This window comes from Oryza sativa, chromosome 1 (assembly GCF_034140825.1).
Source record: "Oryza sativa Japonica Group chromosome 1, ASM3414082v1".
In the NCBI taxonomy this organism is placed as follows: domain Eukaryota; kingdom Viridiplantae; phylum Streptophyta; class Magnoliopsida; order Poales; family Poaceae; genus Oryza; species Oryza sativa.
This window is the reverse complement of record NC_089035.1, coordinates 3,514,333-3,536,372: the sequence shown is the minus strand read 5'-3', so window position 1 is coordinate 3,536,372 and position 22,040 is coordinate 3,514,333. Positions and strand designations below refer to the sequence as shown.

Sequence of the window (22,040 nt, the reverse complement as noted above, 5' to 3'; positions counted from 1 at the left end):
TTAAATTAATTACATGATTAATTAATGTGGTCGTGCAAGTTGGTTAATTGATTACTAATATTAATTAATCGTTCTAATTCTGATTGGGGTAGCTATGGCCAGCCTCGTGATCTTGTCATTTTAGTAGTATATCTTCTCATGCACGCATACTTAGACAAGGTAATTGTACAGCCTTCATATGTTAGTTTAGTGCATATAAAAATATTTGGCCGCCACAAATTTGTCCTATATGCCTCTCTCTCTCTCTCTCTCCATGAATATTGCTGCAGAGAACTGGTTAGCTAAACAGGAGGGTGTACATTATTGAAGAAATTAAGCAGAGTGGTTAGTTTTTAAACGGGTGTTTTTTGGAGAAGAGTTTTAAATTAATGAGGGAAATTTTTGTCCTTGAATATATAGGACTTCTGCTCATCTGGAATGCAATTAGTGGCTCTATTTAAGGACAGATGGATAGAGTTATTTCATACCCAACCCTTTTTGGATAATGGAATTTTCCATTAATCAATAAAAACATTTGGGGTTGCACACCAACTAAGAATGCATATACAACAAAAAAATAAAAGAAAAAAAATGTTTTAAAAAATAGACACTAATTAAGAATATGTTATGTGGCCAATGCTACAACTTGCTCTACTATATATAGTAAGGAAAAAAATAGGGAGGACAACGCAACACTCTCTAGAACAATGTCTCTTCAAGAAGCTCGGTGTTGAATTGAAGATTGGTTTCGGGTTTTTCATACAAACATAACACTAAGACCGCTCTCAGTGGAGTCGAAAAACCCTCAACCATATAAGACAAGGGTGCAAACGAATGCTTACTATATAATTACTCTTTCCTATCAATTTAAAATCATCTACTTGTATTACTTTAAATTGATAGGAAAGAGTAATTATTACTTTGGTGGCCTAAACCAAAAGGGGGGGGTTAAGTTCGACAATGCGGACCGACAAGCAAAACAATTACCTTCGCGGTCCAAACCGACAATGAAAATAGAATTGCTTGAGGGTGCAATGGATATTACCTTGGCATTGTCGAGCTCCCAAGGTGTCGACTGACAAGTATTGATTTCTTATAGCACTGGAGAGAAAAGTTTGACATGGACATAGTTTTCTTGTCAGGCTAGCTGCCAAGAAAAGTTTCCCTCATTGTTAACCGCGAACGAAACGGAATTTCACTTGATCTCTAGACTTGGCAGGTTTAATGTTCCCTAAAGATTGGCCGACAAATTCAAATTTACTGGTGGTTTTGATGCTTTCCTTGGCGATTTGTATCTCTTATGTAAAATCGCGATCCTTGTAGTGAGAACAAAATTTTTTTCGCGAACAAGTAAAAGGATTGCACGTCAGTATCTAGAAGAAGACACTTTTTCATTTACACACCGCAACCAGCCAAAAAGCCATTGTCTGGGGACAAGGAAAAAGGAAACGGAAAAATTGCTAAGGAAAAAAACACTAAAAATAAAAATAAACACTGCTCGATCCTATATTGAGGGAGGGTGATGGCGGAGCCCAACTACACTCCCAACAAGCCCCCAAAAGGCGCGGCGCCATCAGCTGACCACAGACAAAACTATGAAAACAAGCTTCTATTGAGGGCAGCAAGAATTGCAGATCATGAATCCTGCAACCCTCCCCACATTAGGACCCCTTAAAGCCATGAATTGGAATCTACATATCAGAAAAAAAAAAGTGATATATATGGTTGTTTTTGTTCTTCATCATATGCACACATTGATAGATTTAATTGGGTAATTGATCCATTTAAATCAATTAAATCAAATAAATTCCAAGGCTCATTATGCTAGGAATTCATGTGTATTCATTCTTTTATGGGATATCAATGGGATGAAGAGTTTTGAGAATTAATCCATTTGATTAGGGAATTGGTAACTTATATCAATTAGTCCTAATTGATGGATGGTTGATGGTTGTGTAGTGGAGGATGGTTCATGGCTAGTTGATGACAATTAGTTGCTCTATTCCTTTTCCTATTCCATGAGTCTTACTCTTCATCTTCCATTCCTCTTATAAAATGAGAATGGATTTGATCTCCCGCAAGAATAGTGAGACACACTTTCATCCATTTCCCAACGCTGTTGCTGCTACGGTAATCCCATCCCGACGAGTGTGTGCACACGCGTTGGGAGAGTAGGCCTCCGAAACCACGCGCTGCTGCGACGTTTGCACGGACGGGCGGGCGATCAGGTTTTTGGGGAGCGCAACGCGCGACTACTCACTGTTCGTCAACATCTACTTCACCTTCACCAATATGTCGAACACTGGAGACAACGGCAACACTGGATACAAGAAGAAGGAGGCTCCCGTCAACACCAACGGAGGCAATACTACCTCAAACTCCAGCGGAGGACCATTCTTGGGGTATAACCTTCTTACATTATTTCAATTAGAAGTTTTACTGTTAATGTTCATCGCAATGTCAATATTGTGTTATTATGTGATTGTTGATGCTTATTCTACATTAAGCATGCTCATGTTGATTACATTCACCACTATCACTGGATCAAATCTCATTGTAAATATCATGTTTATTATCTTGTTATTTTGGATTAAAATATGCCGAATTATGACCAAAGTTCCAACACACATCACAATTTGTTTAATTTGTTGCCGACTTTAACCTTGAAATTTTGTGTTAAGCTATACGTATATGCATATATAAATGCCATTTTTCATAAATTTTTGTAACTATTTAATTTGCATAGCATTTGATTAGGGGGGATGCATGGGTATAAGGAGGTACATGATCCTTATGGTTTAAAAACCCTGCCCTATATTCAGGATTTTTGTGTAATAATATATATAAACTTGCGGCATGTGCTGATGCACTATACGCCTACAACATTAGACAAGTACGTAGACAGTAGCTAGTCAGTGTTGGTTGGTTGTAAGCATCATATAGACGGAAAACATGTAATAAGACTTACAAATAATAGAGCTATAACCTTAAAAAAAATAGAGAGCTACGATATTCCTGGTACAATGAAAGTGGAAGTGTTCCTGGTACAATGAAATTCATAGTATATATGTATAGTACATAGAGCTAGCTAAACCTAAAGACTAATTGGGTATAGGCCGCAGCTTAATTACCAGTTAATTTATGTATGTTGTAGACTTACAGACTAATAATTGAGATTCAATTCTAACTCCTAAGCATATAGTACATATATAGAGCGACCTGTACCACAAACAAGACTTGCATGGTGGAAATTCTAGTAGTGCTGATGAAGTAGGTTATTGACCTAGCTTAATTAGACATGATGGCCGGCCTATGCATGAACCTCATCTTCTGAATGTGCCAAAGAATTTTGGCTCTCAGGGTGTATGCTTTCTGTCTCTTCCTACAGGGATCACCAACTTACAGTAGATGGGAATAGTTGGGTCCTAGCTAATATATCCAACTGTCCAGCCCATTTGTGACCTTAAAATTGACAGCATTTTGATCAGGGGTAGTAGCTGACAAACAGATGGCCAGCTAGTGTGGTCTTTTGGTACTATAGGGTCTGTATCTATATGATCATCCATTGGATAATTTCTCATATTTTTTGACTAGGAGGGTACCTATGTATAGTCAAGAGTCCTTTCGGGGTGGTTAGTTGCACAAATTCAATAACGCACTGTAGTTAGATAGACCATTTAGTTTACTTAATTATATGGGATGGAGTTGTACTTCTTCTAATCATTCATTGTTGTTTGCATTGAACTTACTAGATAAAAACTACCAACTCTGTAAGCTATATAGTACATGACTTTACGGGTGCAGATCCCCGTGGAGTTAATTGGCTTCCAACTCCAACCGGTGAATTTGGTCCAATCTGACCCCTTACTTTGTTTCTACGGGCTAGATGTAGCCATATCACCTCTTTCCAATTACACATTTATAACAGAAACAATTCAATCTATTTTTTTCGTAATCCGTCCATTCAGATCAATAGTCTCAGAAGAGCATCATGGTGTAAAAAATAATTATCTTTAAACCTTTTAATTGAGTTGTTATGAAATTAACGGTATTGAGACCTGTATCAAACTCATTCATCCTAATAATTGACAGAACATGAAGCTTCTACTGGTGCAATGTTTTTGTTTTGTTTGTTCTTATCTAATTATTATCAGAAAGTTTGAAGGTAACATGTTCTCTACTATATACTAGATAATGTTTTTTTATATTTTTTATAGACTCTACATTATATTTCTTTTGAAAGAAAATAGGCTAGTAGTAACCATGGGAGAAGGGATTGGTTTAATCTAATCCATCAAATTAAAGGGACGGCTTGGATTAAGTAAATCCACCTGGTGGATTTGAAGGCAACTACAGGGGATCCACTCATCCACACCCTTGCCGTCCTTGATGTGATCTCCTACCAAGCTGTGTATCATGTCCTGCAAGCCTGCACCAGATAGATGGCTCATGGCTGCATAATTTCCTGCACTATGCACACAAAAACAAAGAGATAAAGCATAAATCGATGCTGATGACTTGCATGTTCCATTAAAAAAATTGGCATGCAGAAATATTAAAATCTCTTAATTGCCATGCTATTGGATTAGTACACTAAAATAATTGAAATTTGTCTAATCTTTTTTCTAAAATAATATATCCCGTCCTTTTCAGAAACTAAAACCATGTGCCCTCTCGATCTTAAGCTATTTTCAGTGTCACCTTAATTAATTATGTTTTCGAGGGCCATCCCTGCAGCTAATCAATTAATGCCAAGCATGCATGCATCTAGATGCTGTATACCAAGTTGTAATTTGGTAGTAATGGCGCCGTAACAGTAGAGATGAGCAGTTGCGATGTTGGATTCAGCGATACCTTGACCAATCATCTTGCAAGAACAAGTACTTAATGAGAGGTTTAGTACCAAATTAGGCTAATTGGAGCCACCACAATCTTGTCCTGCCTACACATGCACACAGTATAAGTCCTATATTCAGAATTCAGAGCAGCTAATCGCATGTGTACATATCTATATATACATGATAAAAGAAATACTCGATCAGATACAAACAATTTATCACATGCTAGCTCAAAGACCTAGAATGCCTTTACACAAGCCAAGTACTAGTACTTGCGTGCAGTCTTGCTCATGCACAGGGTGTTCATGATGGATATGTTCAGAATATCATCACAATACATATACCTAGAACTACACACACATGGTCCATATGTATTAATGTAGGAGTACAACAAATTCATGGGATACCTTGACCATACTTGGGTACAAACACATAGAATATAATAAGACTATCAGGTTAACACAATGCCAACACAGGATTTGTTTTGTCTGTTCATACATGCATGCAAGTACAGATACTCCTGCCCCCCTTCCCTAGCTTCTCCTACAGGTAGGGCAATGTGCAGTAGCCTATAGCTACACATATATTTGTATATACAATTAATTAATTATATTATTTATACACATATATGCATCTACTATATATATGTGTGTGTGCATAGGCTCACTTAAGTAAGCAGTCTATTCTTCAGCAGATCCAATCATCACATACTAAGTAAGCTCCAGCTGCTAATCTTTCTCTCTGAATTCTCCATCACACAGTAGACATCAGCAGGAGTAGTACTAGCTAGCTAAGCTCAAGAATGGTGCGGAAGCCGACGAGTAGTAGAAACGGCGAGGCGGCCGCCGCCGCCGCCGCCGGCGGCGCGGCGGAGGAGAAGGAGAGGAAGGGGCTGTGGTCGCCGGAGGAGGACGAGCGGCTCTACACCCACATCACCCACCGCGGCGTCTCCACCTGGAGCTCAGTCGCTCAGCTCGCAGGCAAGAATTCATTTGACACCTAACTTAATTAATCATGCTTCGATAGTCTGTCTAGCTTGTAATTTGATTGATTTCTCTGCAGCTGATTGCTAGACAGGTGATTTGGTTTCTTGATCTGACAAGGTTGGCATTGCATTCCTTCCATTGTGCAGGATTGAGGCGGAGTGGCAAGAGCTGCAGGCTGAGGTGGATGAACTACCTGAGGCCTGACCTGAAGAAGGAGCCCATCTCCGATCGAGAGGCGGAGACCATCCTCTCCCTGCAGAAACTCCTCGGCAACAGGTAGCAATTCAGTTGGAGGACTTTTACACCGTTAGATTGTATATACTGCTAGTATATATTTGCAGTATAGTGTACCGTAAAAGTAAAAGTTCTCTTCAGTTTCAGTACCGAAATCCGTGTTCATTTTCATGGTTAATCCGATTCTCTAGCTGAACTTTCGATTTAGTTATCAGTGTTGATTTGATCATGGATGATATGTGTGGGCTGCAGGTGGTCGGTGATCGCGGCGAAGATGCCGGGCAGGACGGACAACGAGATCAAGAACTACTGGAATTCCCGCATCAGGAAGCGTCAGTCCGCCGCCGCCGGAGCTAAAGGCGAGCCGGCGCCGGCCACGGTCATGGAGAAAGAACCGACGGCCAATGCGGCCACCGTGGCGGCGGCGCCGGAGGCGGCATCTCCTCCTCCTCCTCCTATCCCGGCGCGGCTCCCGATGTTCTCCTGCCAACTGCTCGACGGAGGCGGCAGCGGCGGCGCCACCGCCACCACACAGTCGCCGCCGAACGCCGGTTCATCGGATATCAGCGAGGTGAGCGCCTGCGGCGGCAACGGCGGCGGCGAGGACTCCTCCCGTGACTACTGCTTCTCCGGCGGCGACGTCGACGGCGACGGCGACATGGTCCACCTCCTCGCGCTCGATGACCTCGACTTGCTCGTCGATGTCCCCGGATTGCTCGACGTTGATGCGTGGGATTGCGAGCTGTACCGTGCAGATTATTCGACGAGTAGAGCTCGATGAGTAATTGATGATCATCTTGAGTGTGATTACTGATTAGCTAGTTGATTACTAGCTCAGCTCGCAGCCAGCCAGCCTGAATCAGAAGCTACCTAGCCAGCCATCCTAAGTGATGATGTTCAAATTAAGTTGATTTTGTAATTCGGTTGAATTCTGCTGTACTTATATATTTGTTCAAATATGTATGAAATTGCTAGATTTTTGGGATATACAGAATCCTCCTCTCCTGTAGAATTGAGGTCAAATTCATTATTCAGAGTTCTAATTCAGCCTCTACACCTTGATTTGATTAATTAGTGTTGTCTTCATCATCATACACAATTACTCCTTTGAAACATTGAAACAATTCTTTTTCCGCCACTAATTAACTCGCACACATCCATGGATTAGCAAATCTTAAGATCATTTGCTAATTTAACCCCCTAGCTAGTGCAATCGACAAGCATGCATGGTGTGCATGCATCACACAACACTGCATAGATGGGTAGCTGATAGATTCTTCAGAAAGGGCATGTATGCATATGCAGCACAAGATAATTATACCAACATGCTACAGAAAATTTAGTAACTTTTTAGCCAATATATAATTAAATAATTAATCTCCAAATCATCGTTTTGCTTTACAGCTTTATTTGGTCCAACGTAAGATCGATCGATTTGATCGATTGATCTAGCTAGCCGCCCAGGTGCAGCTGAGAATGACACTAGTTAAATCAAAGTAGCTGCCCATGTGGTCATTAACAATTGAACTTAACCTGCAGAGACCTGCATGCCCCAGGTGCATATATATGCTAATTACACCACCTAATTTGTTGTATCTACATGCCATGTATTCTGCTTAGTGGCTTAATTAACTGTGCTTAATTAACCCTACTGTTTACATCCGTGCATGCGTGAAATGTGACTAATATGTCTACTAATTGTCATCAGCTAGTTAATCCGGATTTATATATGTACTGCTGGGATCAGCATGCTTACGCATGTTGTATCACTGTATCAGTGTATCACACCTACTGCAGAATTATACTTGACTGCGACTACGTGGCTAATTAATTCCACATTTCAACTACCGCTAATATTAGTACCTTAACTTTTGTAAATATTTAAGCATCTTTAATTCAACATGCTGTTGATCAACGGAGATGCTGGAAAATGATTCGAATCATTTTTTTGGGTGATCGATTAAGCTGTTGCAGAGCTTCCTGGTCCGGGCCTAGAGACGACAGCATTTGGGCCCAACCCACCACTCCAATTGGGCCATCCTACATAATGGGCCGGGCCTAACACCAGAAGATCCAAATCTAACTGATTTCTGGTGGGCTTCCGCTTTCACCGGCCCAACTCACTAACCTTCTAGAAGCTTTAGCTAGCTAATCTAATCATCGCACTAGCTAGCTAAAGCACCCACTCTAACTACTACTGTTAGACAGTCTCGCTCTCTGACAGGTGGGGCCTGTTAGGTAGTGAGAGCTTATCAGAGCACCGTACTTGTAGTAGTAGCAATGCATGAACTCTCCTTTTCTTTGAAGTGGTTGCAGCAAGCCAGCAAAGAGAATATACTGCAATTTTCAAACTCCTTTTGAGAAAAAAGGGGAGAAAAATATTGTGTAGAATTTGAATTTATTATTCTCCACTAAGTCATTTACAGCTAGCAGGTGATTATAAATCCAATTTTAAATCCATTTCGACGATTCGATATTCATGGAGCCAAACTGATCGTTCAGTCACAGACACAGCTCAGAGCTCTCGAGAGAGAGCGGCGGCCATGGGGTTCGCCGTGTCTCTCATCAGCGCCATGTTCCGGCGGATGTTCGCCTCCGCCGGCCTCCGGCCAGGCTCCGCCGTCGTCGACGACGACGGCACGACGCTCCACTTCTGGGCGCACTCCTCTCTCCTGATCCTCCCTTCCAAGAATGGCGCCGCCGCCGCCGCCGCGGCGGCGGGGCGGCGGCCGGTGGTGGTGCTCGTCCATGGCTTCGGGCCGGACCCGACGTGGCAGTGGGGCGCGCAGGTGGGCCCGCTCTCCCGCCACTTCGACCTGGTGGTCCCGACCCTCCTCTTCTTCGGCGCCTCCACCACCAGCGCCGCGCCGCGCTCCGACGCGTTCCAGGCAGCCGCCATCGCCGCGCTCCTCACCAGCGGCGGCGCGCACCTCCCAGGCCTCGGCGGCGAACGCCGGGAACTGCACATCGTGGGCACCAGCTACGGCGGGCTGGTGGCGCGGCACCTGGCGCGGGCGCTGTCGACGTCGGCCGGCGACGGCCAGGTGGAGGTGGGGAAGGTGGTGCTGTGCGACGCCGACCTGGCGAAGGGGGCGGAGGACGACGCGGCGCTGGCGGCGAAGGGCGGCGTGGCGGAGGTGACGGAGCTGATGGCGCCGGCGGACGGGAAGGCGTTCCGGCGGCTGATGGCGCTCTGCGTCCACCGCCCGCCCAAGTACATCCCCGACTTCCTCGTCCGCGACCTCCTCCGGGTACCTACGTACATACATACGTATACGTACCTCACCGTATACGTATACGAAAACTCTTTTAATAACCCGGGTGAATGTTCACCCGTTCATTGCATGTCGACTAAATATATTTATAAAAATTTTAAAAGATAATGAGATAAATTAATATGAGATATATCATCTCACAGGCATGAAGGTTTATATTTGTTTTCTGTATATAACTACAACTTAATAACAAATTTATTATTTTCTATTATAATTTATAGAAGTTGAATTTAAATTTGAGAGTGGTGTATCTATCTTATCATTCTTTTTAATTTTTTTCATAATTATTTAGTTGAATGGGTAGACGTCCACCGAATGATTAAACCGTTCTCATTACGTATTCTGCAGTGGATGCCATGATAGTGTAGTGGACTCTTAGCTAAGCTAGGAATTTTTGGATTTGTTGGCGAGTTGTCCCAAAAGCTAGTAGACTAGTAGTAGATGACTAATCATACAAACATCGTCCAATTAAAATCTTTTCTACCGACAAATTTGGTGGCAAATCATATCACCCACCGGCATATCGCACTTTTCCCGCCAAATATAAATAGTTGCATTTACACACGAAAAAGGTTAGGACTCGTCTCCATGGCGTGAGCGTGACGTCAGCATCTTGCATTCATGCCCTGACTCTTTCAATTCGATCGGATTTGCAGAAATTGTGTTTCAACTGTATGATATCACCGAGAAGATTGGATGCAGATAGAAATTAAGAAACGAGAGATAACTTTTTCGTTAAATTTTGATTTGCAAATTTGCAAACTGCGTGTGGTGCAGAAATATTTCGCGGACAAAAGAGAGGAGAAGATCCGGCTGATCAAAGAGATCGTCACCGAGGAACAAGACTCGCAGCTTAATTCTCCTCTCCCTCAAGTGCGTAAAATTTTCAGTTCAGAGAAGAAGAAAACACCAACTGATAACACACTGCATTGACTGAACATTCAGATGTAATGATCGTAATCTGAATTTGCAGGAAATTTTGATCATCTGGGGGGAGTTCGACCAGATTTTCCCTGTGGAGAAAGCACACAAAGTGAAAGAGTAAGCCTTGATCTTAATTACCATATGATCATTTCGTCAGTTTCCTATTTGCCTTAACAATTAATCGAATGAAATTAAATTTGAATTTGAATTTGAAGGATGCTTGGGGAGAAGGCGACGGTGAAGATAATACCGAACACGGGGCACCTGGCGCACCAGGAGGATCCCAAGATGTTCAACGATATCCTGCTCAAGTTCTTGCTGCCTTCTCCTGCCGTCGCCAATGGTGCAAAATAATCAAGTGTGCTAATACAATTATACAATGCGATCTGCTTTTCCGGCCATCGGGTACTCGGGTGTAATGGTTCAGGATCTTTGATTCGTGTTTCTTAAATTTCGAATTGTGTAATTGGTTGCATTTGAATTTATCATGGTCGAGAGAGGAGAGACATCGAAATGTTTTGTTTTGGTTCAGCTACTTTGCGAAGTTATTTTGGAGTACGCTCAATGTAAGAATTTATAAAGATCTTCGATGTCAAAATGGGTCCATAGCTCAGTGGTAGAGCAATTGACTGCAGATCAATAGGTCACCGGTTCGAACCCGGTTGGGCCCTATATATAAGCTGTCTTTTTTTCCAGCAAAAATTTTGAATTTCACCATGAGATTAAATGCAAATTCGATGCCCTTCTGATTTTTTTTTTCAAATTCTCTAAACCAAACCGAAAACTCACCATCCTTTCGCCCTTATATTTACGAATTCATCATGCCCGTTGTTTCTCCCTAAGTTTTGGAAACAACAAGAGATTTTTTTTTTCTTTTGAAATAATCACCGGAGGGGAGAGATTCCCACCTGTATCTTCCATTAAGATTAAAGAGGTTTAATAGTACAAGCATTGAGTTACAGACTTTTGCCCTAAGGCAAATCATATCTAATGAAGAGAGGACAGACTAGCAGAGAAGACATTCTTCCACACTTCACATTCAAGAGAATTTTTTGACACCGGCAGAAAATGACTGGCAAAATTCTACCATCATCCATTTATCCGCGAAACTTGCACTGACAAAACACACATTGGATTCCACAATATTATACACGCACAATGACAATGAACCATCGAGGAATCGTTGTCACATTATACTACTGGACCTGCCAAAGATGATGCTATCTTCTAATACTATCATAGAGTATACTTCTCTGCTACCAAACTGCCAATAAGTAAAAACCATTAGGTTGAAACTGAGCGTGCAAGGGAGCTGAACCATCTGATTCCCTTGCAGTTGCAGATTTGCAGGTCAATGTACAGAAGATGGCAACAACCACATATAGACATTGATTCTATACACATGTTGAGCAATATATAATGAACATGCCATCCATGCTTCCAAGTGGATCAGTTGGTGGAAAGAAACAGAATGATCCGCCATATCTTGATTTCTCACTTAAAAAAATAATGTGTTACAGGAAATTTCTGTAATGAACCCAAAAAAAATTACCAATAGTTTTGGTGAGTACTACAAAAGGCTTTGAGGAAACTCCTCAGAGAAGGTGGGGGGAACACTATGAGGACACTGAACTTCTACATCAGTATGATCAGAGTCAAGAGTGTTACACTGCCCCTAAACAATGGAAACAAAAGAAGCAGAAGAATGGAATGAAATGGAAAACCTGACCAACTAACTAATCAAGAATTACATAAGTATAACTGATGGGAGAAATGAGCAGATTGGATGCTCGTCTCTTCTTTGAAGTCTGAACCCGTTGATTTGGAGCTTCTTTTCAGCTTTATTTCTGTGAGGGAATCCAGTTATAAACATTTGAGATGTCAACTAGCCTGTACCTGAAGTAAATTCTCGGTATGAAGGAAGAACTCTGGTCAGCTGTACAAAAAGTGCTCGCGTCGACTATGGCAGACGCTGCAGGAACCAATATTCATCGGTTGGGCTGCAACTTTCAGAAAGCACTATCACAAAATATCTCTTAATCCCTCCCTTGAACCAAGGCATTCTTGGGGATTAGCATAGAAATAGTCCTCTTCCTTGGGCCGGCCAGGGATGACCTTTCTTTCTGTCGGCTGACCCATGCGATGCTGGTGTGCCTTCTTCACAGCAGCAGAGAATTCATTCCAGGACATTGCACCTCCTTGGAAACTATCCAAAAGTTCAACAAGTTTCACCCTGTCCAATAGGATGGTCTTGCGGAAGCCCGTGTATCTAAAATGGATGAACAAAAAGGGCTCCTCAGCATACAGAACATTGAGTTAAGGGCCTCATCGTTTGCCCTATGGCTTATAAGCCAAAGCCAAAATTTGAATTTTAAAACTTGAATTTGAATTTGATTCTTTTTCAACATAGTTTTTTTTCAACTTTGGCTTTTCAATCACTAAGAACATATATACAAAAGTTTTACTCACATATCATTTTTTAATCGCTAATAAGACGTTATGGCTTATAATATGACTAGACCAACCGATGGGGACCTAAGTAGTTTTAAAGTCACTGATTTTTTTTTCTTTTTTGTAGTTATTTGTAAGAATTCAGAATGCACAGGAGCCCAAGCAGTTCTTTACTAATGTCAAAAACAAACCATGAGTGAACTCTAGTTGGATTAGATTCCGGAGAAGCAAACCTGCGATGGCCTTCAACAACCCTTGCCATATTTCCATCATAACTGGGGATGAAAACATCGCTTGCTATTGAAACCATGTAGTCCAGTGCTGCCATCTGGGTTGAGTGGTTCTGGAATGGCTGCAATTCCTCAGGAGATAAAAGTTTCTCCTTCCGTACCTAACATAAGATCAAAGTGAGCTACTATAAAGCATCCATGATAAATCTAAAGGGGACACCTTAAATGGGAGAACCTGCTCACCAATCTAGGATATGCAGCCTTCAAAGCTGCCAACCGCCTTTCACCTCCATAGATTTCACCAGAGGCTATATAAATCAGTGTATCCTTTTTAAATCCTAGAGCTTTAAGCACCAGAGTAATTTCCTCGGGTGTAAGGGGACAAAGTCCCTGAAACCTCTTAACCTCAGAGTCTATCTCCTTTTCTTTCCACCATGGATATGCATATCTACAGTTCAAAGACGATTCGTTCATATCTATTAAAGTAGCAAATCAGTACAGCAAGTCAGCGTTAACTAGTAATGCAAATCATTACAGACAAACCTCATTCTAGTGAGCTCTTCGGTTTCTTCATCAGAACAACCGTGTGTGCAGCCCGAAAAGGAAAGCATATCCATTTCATATCGTAAGTGTAGAACAACAAATTGCCCACTTTTTTGAAGGGTGGAGATAAGTTTTCGTCCAAGGGCCTCAATCTGTGGGGTGAATCTCAAAGCCTCAAAGTTGACACGGCAACGCAGCCTTTGGAGCTTGACAGGAAGACCGTTGTTTGCAAGGCGGGCATCTGTTTTATTGAAATGGATCACTTTGTGCTTCCTTGCAAGACGTAATACCTGCATAGGGAATCTGTCAGATGACAGTTTTTTTAAGTGCTGTTAAACACAGCCAGAACAAACAAACTTTTATTACCCGCTTTAGATAGTATGTCTCGTTGGACCAGCTCACAGGTGGCATTGAGTAAAGTCTTCTCTTAGTTTTTAACTTGAGTTTCATAGGAAGTTCCTTAACAATCATCAGCTCATCTCTTAACGAATTAATGAAGTGACTGACGTCAAAGATATCTCCAAATTCACTGAAAAAAAATTAAAAGATACTTTTGAAATAGAAACACAACAGAAATTACTGTGGTTCGGCTACATTTTCACTTGCAAAAATCATAGTTCATTCTCAAATATGGAGATGAATGCTGTTTACAATAGCAAGGGATGATAACTCATGTTCACAACAGCAAACTAGGATAAAATTGTTCATCAAACAGACATGCTGTTGATATTACAGAAATGAAGGTTATGTGGGAAATTATACCTTGAGTCAGCCCAAAAAGACCTCTTATCCAGTTCAGGCACCACTAATGTTAGATTCAAATAGCGAGCTATGGTCACCATATCACATATCTGTAAAACAACATTATAAGAAATTTATATTCGAATTTAAAATGAGTGGATGAGCTAGCTCAAGCTACAATAGCTAAGGTACAAACCCCAGCTCGCATTTGATTGAGTCCTCCATTGCAAGTCACCAGTAAATAGCCATTGCTCTTATAAATTCCTGCAAAAAGCAACAAGATGCCAATCAGCTCTAGTACCAACAAAAGGACTGAGACAACAAGATATGTGAATTGTCTTCTAGTTATGTGTTTCTACAATGAAGCTGCTAGCAAGCTACAAGCAAAAAAATCAATTTGGCAATAATAAAGGAGTAGAAGTTTGCATCAATCGGAGCTTGTTTGACACATCGTTGTTGAAAAGCTTACATCATGAATTTATGATTCCCACTTCTTTTCTTTTTATTTGACAGAAAACAGTAGGAGAGGCTCCTACTGCGCTATATTACTATATGATTCCCATTTCTCATGGAACACACACGTCTAATAATAAATATATAATAATCCCTTTTAACTTCAAAGCAAATAAGTTCATTTACCAATTCACATCACCTATTCCAGAGCCCATTTCATGCCCAAAGCGCTGGGCTATATGGGAGTTTTCTATAAGTAAATTAAATTAAATAAACAACTACTAATTATAGCATACGAGCAACAGAGGTTGAAGATATGAACCCACATTTGGGTCGAGGTTCTGAGAAGAATCTCATTCGAGCTACCAAAGGATGACCTCCGCTAAATAATCCATGATATATCCCAACAAATCATCGCAAATTTAGAAAGTTCTCGCCCAATTCAACCCCCCGAGATCCCCAAAATGGCACAAAACCTGGTCAAAACCGCCAATTCGAGCCCGAGATCGAACCGAACCAGCACGAAACGCGCCTCCTTTGACCACCAAGCAACCGCATTTGACTCGCCCCAACCGCCCGAATCAGAGAAGCCACGACCTCCCCTCTCCCACACAGATCGCGCAAGCTCGAGTACTACTCCTATTTGCTAGGAGCGCGAGGGGAGGAGAAGCAGAGAGGAGCACGAAGAGGAGGAGGAGGGGCACTCACTCCTGGGCACGAGCGCCGGCGGCGACAGCCTCGCCGCGACGCGGTCCTCGCCGGCGAGCGCGGCGAGCCCCGTGGCGGCGCCGCCCCCGCCGCCGCAGTCGGCGAGCACCCGCGGCCTCCACAGCCCGGCGATCGACGCCAGCTGCACCACCGCCGTCCACACCACGGCGCTCGCCGCCGCCCTCATCGCCCACCTCCACGCCCGCCTCCGCCGCCCGCCGTGCCCCGCCGCCACCACCATCTCCACCACCTACCCACCAACGAAGCTCCCCCTCCGCCTCGCCACTAGCCGCCGCAGCAGCGACTCAGCGAGATTAACTAGCCTCCTCTTTCGATTAGTTTAGTGGGAAATCCGCCATGAAAAGGATTGGAGAAATGGAGGGAGGAGGAGGAGAGATGGAGGAGAGGTAGGCACGACGTTAGCATTTGGAGAGGAGGTGGGTAGTAAGTAATAGTAGCCCTTAAACACGCCGGATTAAAATTAATTAGGTGATTAAACTAATCCAATTAGTCTCTAATGACAGGTAGCACTAGCTGACTAGCCCCCGGTTTGCAGTGCGCACAATTTGACAGTTTTTATCATTTTGTCAGTGTCTCGTATTAGAAACGGGCTTAAAAACCGTAGTTGTTTTCATCATTGGCGTGTCGGGTATTAGGAACGGATTAGAAACGTATTTAGTGGCTTGATTAAGGTAGCTTTCTGAGCCATGGCTGATGATGCATCATGTGAGCTGAGACTGAGTTCGAAACGGAAGTTGGGGTGAGCTATTCCATCGTGTTTTCCGTGAGCACAAGCTTCTTGATTAGTATTTTTTAAAAAAAAAATATTTTCGAATTTATAATAGCTAAAACTTAATTAATTATTCTATCCGTCCCAAAATAACTCAATCTAGAAGATTAGAAAATTATACGGCTTCTTCTAAAATAACGAATGTACATAGATTTGTCCATCCTAATATAAGACACATATTATTTTAGGTTGAATTATTTTGGGAATAAAGAGTACGTACTAATAACTCATCTTTTTTATTAAAAAGTAACTCAATCCCAACCTCTCTTTTAAACTCAGAAGCTTGAGAATGAAAGAACAGTTGCGTGATAGAATAACGGTATTGTATCGTACTTTCGTTGCTTTTGCTTGGTTCTGAATCTTCTTCCCTCTGATTATTTTTTTTCTTTGTTTCTCCCAGTTTTCAGTGATGAAGAAGCTGCATCTGCAAGTCAGTGTCGTGGCTGATCTCGTCGTTTTAACACTAACCGACGGCGATCTGCAGGTTTAGTCTAGACTCTAGAGGGACGTGCCATCTCTCGAGAGCGTGTGTGTGATGAAATGTTGCTTTTTGGATCTTGCTGGCTTGATTTGGGCCTTAATCTAATGAAAAATCATCGGTTTCTTCTCTGATCGTTTAATTTCAGGATAAGATAATGTGTGGTTTTTGTAGCTGATGATAAGTTGCAAGGGCGGCGTGGTGTGGTAGCGACGGATAATGAGGCAAACCGATGATGGACACGGACAGCCCTGCTCGTGACCGACGTGAAGGATTTGATTATACGTATCATCAGAGAGACAAGTAGCAACTGGTCAGATGTTCTTTTCACCGGAAATTTTGTAGTGGACTCCACAACAGTGTCGTGCACATCCATCTGATCGACATTGATCGAGTTGTTCTCTGCGAGTTATGTACGCAGATTTGATTTCATTCCATTGAAAATAAGCAGCTTCTTTGACTTCAGAACACGCAGAGGTAAACAGTACAAAGAAAATAATCAAGAGGGGTATCAATGTCAAGAAAGCAACGTACCATGAATACATGGATGGACACGTTCATGTATTGACAATTTTGAGATGAAGCAGTATCACACAACATGCAGATCTGAGACTTGCTATATGGCCTTGCAGAAGTAGAACTACAATATAAGCTCAGATTTGTATTTCATTCTTGAGCTTTTATGTCATATATATATATCAGTGAAAAGTTGTGTTCATCGAAAGGAAAGAAAACTAAAATCAACTAGCTGCAATTTCGACGGGGGGACAAATGCTTCAGAATGAGGGTGGAAGTAGGTTGCGATCGAACACCCAGCTCTCCTTATTCCGGCTACCTAGAACTTTGCCGGCGAGAGGACGGCATTTATATACAATGGACTGAGCACAACCTTTATATATACAAGTTATCAAGGTGATATGATTTCGTCACGCAGTTCAGGGGGCCGAGGTCCTCAGGGGGGTGAGGTCAGCCTTGATAAACCGGAAATATTCCTTCTGCAGCATCTGCCCGCCATTAACCTGGTCAAAGCTGCACCTGTAGAAGCTGAAAAAGCCAAGGTTCGACTCAATTAGTTGGCGAAAATTTCAACCAAATGCAGCAGGAAAATGCAGAGATAGCTATCTGCTATAGGAAAATATCTAATAAATCAAATAAATTAGCTAAGAACAACTTTTTATACTGTACTATCCTGCACCACGTATTGTCCTCTTTCTACGAGTATATTTGTTTGCTTATGAATTTCTAAGTATGTGGTATTATGAAGTTAATACGTCATGTACAGTATACTTGTGCAATGACTGAGAACAGCAAAGGTTGACTGTACAGCTGCTTAGCCTGCTATAGCATGCACTGGGGATGTATATTCCATTCATGTGTTACGTTGCTGATATAAAATTCAGTGTAGAGGCAAGTACCTGCCATCCAGGCCAACCATCATGACAGTGTTTTGAGCACCAAACGCTACTATGTAACGTGTGACTTCTGGTAAATGGAACTGAGCAAATGACCACTCTGAACTGAAATACTTCGGCAGAATCCCTAGAGAAATTTAGCACGGTTAGTAACTTAATTCTTCAAGAAATGAACACAAATTTTTCAACATATATACAGATAGAGAAAACAATAGCCTGAACAATCAACATATTGAGAAACTAATGCAGTACAAGTTTTAAAGAGAACAATAGAGAGTTGATAAATAACACGTGTTCTTGCTGTCGATGCTGAGCTGCTGACTACGTAGCTTTGTACAGTAATTCTTTGCAGCAGTGTTGCAAAAGTCCGAAAATGGGTATCGAACAGACAATGTACCGTCAAGGCATCAAGCAAATAGTCATAATATGGTTGATTATTCAGAATTCTACGGATATTTAACGTTCATATAAATTAATATATACTCCCTCCGTCCCAAAATAAGTGCAGTTTTAACACTATTCATGCTCAACGTTTGACCGTTCATCTTATTTGAAAAACAATTATGATTAGTATTTTTATTGTTATTAGATGATAATACATGAATAGTACTTTATGTGTGACTAATATTTTTAATTTTTTTTCATAAAATTTTCAAATAAGACAGACGGTTAAAACGTTGGACACGGATATCTATGGCTGCACTTATTTTGGGACGGAGGTAGTATTTGCTAGTTGTTTGTTATTGGAGATATTTAAATACATTTTCTTGTACTAGCCATTTGTACTGTAACAAATCAAATAGGGAAATATCATCAATAATCTGTAACTAATGATGATACTCAGTAACAAGATATGGGTCATACATACACAATGTTTTCAACCTTCTTGTTGACTATGAAATGCATAAACTATTTTTTGCTGCACATCATGCTATGATCGTACATTGGAATACTAGAAACAAAGTGGAAAGCAGCACCATAATAATTATGCTGCAAAACAAGTGGAAGCTAGCCAAGGAAGCAACGTGTCTGCTAACTTGCCCTAACTTAGAATTAATTGGGCCAGCTGCAAGCTACAGGCCCATACACACTAGAGAAGATTACTTGTCTTAATGCGTTGATTGAGCGGATTAATAAGACGATTAACCATTAATTGACCAATTAATTGGTCCAGTTGGCCACTTTGGCGTTCACTGAGCAAAATCCTGCACTGAATTACAAGTACATGACGCTTTCCTTTTCACACATGAATAAATGGCCAATTATACAGGCGTATCAGCTGACTTTTACCACACTGCTTCACGGTAATAACTTGCCTGATTTTATCTGGTCATGCATTCCTTAAACATTTCACACCATTTTTATTTTTTTTAAGAAATCGTCAATTAAGTTATTAAGTTAAAAAAGTTTACATTTTCAGATGCCTTTCCAGCAAAAGCTAACTTGAAGATTCATCACATCATTTCATCAATCATCAGAAGCGCAAAACTTTAAAAAAAAAGATATGGAAAAACAGTCAACGTGATATGCAGAACAGCTTCTTGAACTGACAAGGCTAATCCGTACAGGAGTTGAAAAATTACGATTCAATCTATTCCAGAAGTTCCATGTCCTGAGCAGTTACTATGAACGGTGAAAACAGAGAGATATACTAACCTTTCATGAATGACAATGATGAGCTAGCATTGGATCCAGTGTTCGTTTGAATAAGAGGATCTATAGAACTAGAAGAGTTCTGGTGATCCATCCGTGGACCTTCAAGACTGCGCTGTTCATTACTAGCATCTTCCCCTGCAACTCTCACTCTTAAACTGAAAATATGAACAGTTCCTTTGTCACTGGACACTGCCAACCACTGCACATTGGGTGATAGCGCAATGCTGTATATGTCTGCTTTGTCAAGCCCTCTGCGCACCTACAAGTTATTCAGATTGATCATTAAAGATTCATGCCAATTGTCCACGATTACATATACCAGAAACACTTCTAAGGCAACAACTCAGGAAGCAATGGAATAGAGAAGACACCCTTCTGTTTGTCTACGAAAGAAAAAAAGAAAGAACATGTTGTTCACCTCTTGCAGGCGAGTACCATCCATTGTGTTGAATATTCTTATCAAAGTACCCTTCATGCTTGCTGTTGCCAGCAGGAGGCCATCCATTGTCAATGCCATGCAAGAAATGTGAGAATCATGAGCTGAAATCATCCTTGTCACCTTCAACCCAAAATGCTCAACCCGGACATGCCCTTGATGCACCCCAGGGCAGGCCAACACTGAAGTGTTGGAATGATGAGAGAGGCAGCACAATCCTTTTGGATTGGACTGGGTCTCAATCTGATGGAGCAACTTCAAATCTGTGAAGTTATAAACGTATATCTTGCGCTCAAGAACAATGACAATGTAGTCCTTCCCCAATTTTACAGCCCGGACATCAGAGCGGAAGGCAAACTCTCCAATACAATGGCTCCGGTGATCATCCCAGATCATTACCTTGTTCGGTGGATAATGTGCGTTGGAGCCACCACCTACAAGAGCAAGGATGTTGCAACGGAACAGCATTTCAACAATCCCAAATCCACCACTCTTCAGATCCCTCCTGAAAGTCTCCTTAAAAGGGTCACAATTAAAGATCCTGAAGCCATTGCTGGTTCCAGCAGCGAAGCAACCAAAGTCCTGATTCCAAGAAACAGACAACAGCCTGATATCCTGGTCATCGCTGCTACCAGCTTCAGCCTGGCCTGTAGGACCTGACATTTGCCATGTGTGAGGGGACTCAAATGTCCCAAGCTTGCTTGGGGAGGGCAAACCCCGTGATGTGGAGACTTGTGAGCTCATGTGAGGGGTGGACAAGCCAGATCAATCAATTGTAAATGTAGCGTATACACCTACACCACAGAGAGATTTGCTGTGTCAGCAAGAGCAAAACAACAGTTAAGCATTGGGGATCCTAAAGCACCTAGAAGACAATCAACATCGGCTAAAACAAATCCTCCTTGTAATTAATATGATCAGCTAATCACCCAAAAGAGCGTCAAATTTCCATACACAATTGACAATAATCGCCCCCCCCCCAAAAAAAAAAAAAAAAAGAACCGAGCGCATTGCTTCTGTAATCACAATATTTGTGCAGGAAAAGGCACCCACATTAGCAGTTGAAACTATATCGTTGGGGCATATAAATTCTAATATACAAGCGTGAGATAAAAAAAATTGATAAGAACATGAACACGATGAAACTCGCACAATGGCACACGCCAATCGGCTCTACCTCGCCATACAGCAAAACGTAACGTAGTCCCCAAGCATCAAACAACACGACCAAACATCACCAATCCCAGCTCAAACACGCGCGGATTCGCGTCGGCGCCACCCGGATCGAATCGCAGCGGGGGAAAACCTAAACGCGCAACCCCGATCAATGGCTCGCTCCCCCCCGGGTACGAGCACCCCCGATGGGATCCCTCACGCGCGCATCCAAACCCCACCCACCCGCTTACCCGCGCTCCGGTGAGCGGCAAGGAAGGAGAAGCAACCAACCTAGGCGAGATCGGGCGTCGGCGGAGCACGAATCGAGCGCGCGGAAGGTTCCAGAAGAATCAGGGCGGGATCGGGCCGAGCGCGCGAGGTGGGATCCGAATCCCCAGGGGTGGGAGGAGGGAGGAGGGGGAGGAGGAGAGGTTACCTCACGGGGTGGTCGCGGGAGGGAGGAGGAGGAGGAGGATGGTGATGCGTGCGGGGGGAGGGAGACGAGGAGGCGGAGCCACGTGATGCGAGCGAAGCGAGGCAGGCAAAGCAAGCAAAGGAGGAGGACGACGACGAGGACGACGGGATGGGTCGGAGTCGGGCTTCGGACGGGGGAGTCGGGCAGTCGGCAAGGAAGGCACAAATGTTTTCTTCTTTTTTTGGTTTGTTATGACAGTATATATTGTAGTGCTAATAGTTATATGTTGTTTATGTTTTTTGTTACCGTTTTTATCGTTTCCTCGTCATTACGGAG

The 22,040-nt window shown here is 42.3% G+C and overlaps 4 protein-coding genes and 1 non-coding gene across 7 annotated transcripts; 3 read left to right on the top strand and 2 right to left on the bottom strand.

Moving 5' to 3' along the window:
* Positions 1 to 5,498: 5,498 nt before the first annotated feature.
* On the top strand, positions 5,499 to 7,024 carry LOC107278035 (myb-related protein Hv33). The gene is made up of 3 exons (XM_015790228.3): positions 5,499 to 5,797; positions 5,950 to 6,079; positions 6,290 to 7,024. The coding sequence occupies exons 1-3, from the start codon at positions 5,620 to 5,622 to the stop codon at positions 6,816 to 6,818; spliced, it is 837 nt and encodes a 278-aa protein (XP_015645714.1). The 5' UTR covers positions 5,499 to 5,619; the 3' UTR covers positions 6,819 to 7,024.
* A 1,328-nt stretch (positions 7,025 to 8,352) lies between these two features.
* Positions 8,353 to 10,870, top strand: LOC4325195 (uncharacterized). The gene is made up of 4 exons (XM_015770403.3): positions 8,353 to 9,288; positions 10,090 to 10,185; positions 10,286 to 10,353; positions 10,452 to 10,870. The coding sequence occupies exons 1-4, from the start codon at positions 8,581 to 8,583 to the stop codon at positions 10,588 to 10,590; spliced, it is 1,011 nt and encodes a 336-aa protein (XP_015625889.1). The 5' UTR covers positions 8,353 to 8,580; the 3' UTR covers positions 10,591 to 10,870.
* TRNAC-GCA (transfer RNA cysteine (anticodon GCA)) lies at positions 10,836 to 10,907 on the top strand. The gene has a single exon. It is a non-coding gene; the product is annotated as a tRNA-Cys (tRNA).
* A 786-nt stretch (positions 10,908 to 11,693) lies between these two features.
* On the bottom strand, positions 11,694 to 15,783 carry LOC4325193 (rhamnogalacturonan I rhamnosyltransferase 1). The gene is made up of 8 exons (XM_015765483.3): positions 15,363 to 15,783; positions 14,398 to 14,465; positions 14,223 to 14,311; positions 13,827 to 13,989; positions 13,461 to 13,750; positions 13,161 to 13,365; positions 12,921 to 13,078; positions 11,694 to 12,505 (listed from the first exon to the last, which is right to left on the bottom strand). The coding sequence occupies exons 1-8, from the start codon at positions 15,601 to 15,603 to the stop codon at positions 12,259 to 12,261; spliced, it is 1,461 nt and encodes a 486-aa protein (XP_015620969.1). The 5' UTR covers positions 15,604 to 15,783; the 3' UTR covers positions 11,694 to 12,258.
* Positions 15,784 to 17,161: 1,378 nt separating this feature from the next.
* On the bottom strand, positions 17,162 to 21,927 carry LOC4325192 (autophagy-related protein 18d). Of its 3 annotated transcripts, none has more exons than XM_015765486.3 (5): positions 21,581 to 21,927; positions 20,117 to 20,928; positions 19,699 to 19,957; positions 18,046 to 18,169; positions 17,162 to 17,674 (listed from the first exon to the last, which is right to left on the bottom strand). In XM_015765486.3, exons 2-5 carry the CDS (start codon positions 20,876 to 20,878, stop codon positions 17,566 to 17,568), a joined length of 1,254 nt encoding a protein of 417 aa, XP_015620972.1. In that variant the 5' UTR covers positions 20,879 to 20,928; positions 21,581 to 21,927; the 3' UTR covers positions 17,162 to 17,565. The 3 variants fall into 3 exon arrangements, with proteins under 3 accessions (XP_015620972.1, XP_015620970.1, XP_015620973.1); XM_015765484.3 differs by having other exon boundaries at positions 21,726 to 21,927; XM_015765487.3 differs by lacking the exon at positions 21,581 to 21,927 and adding an exon at positions 21,312 to 21,541.
* Positions 21,928 to 22,040: the final 113 nt, after the last annotated feature.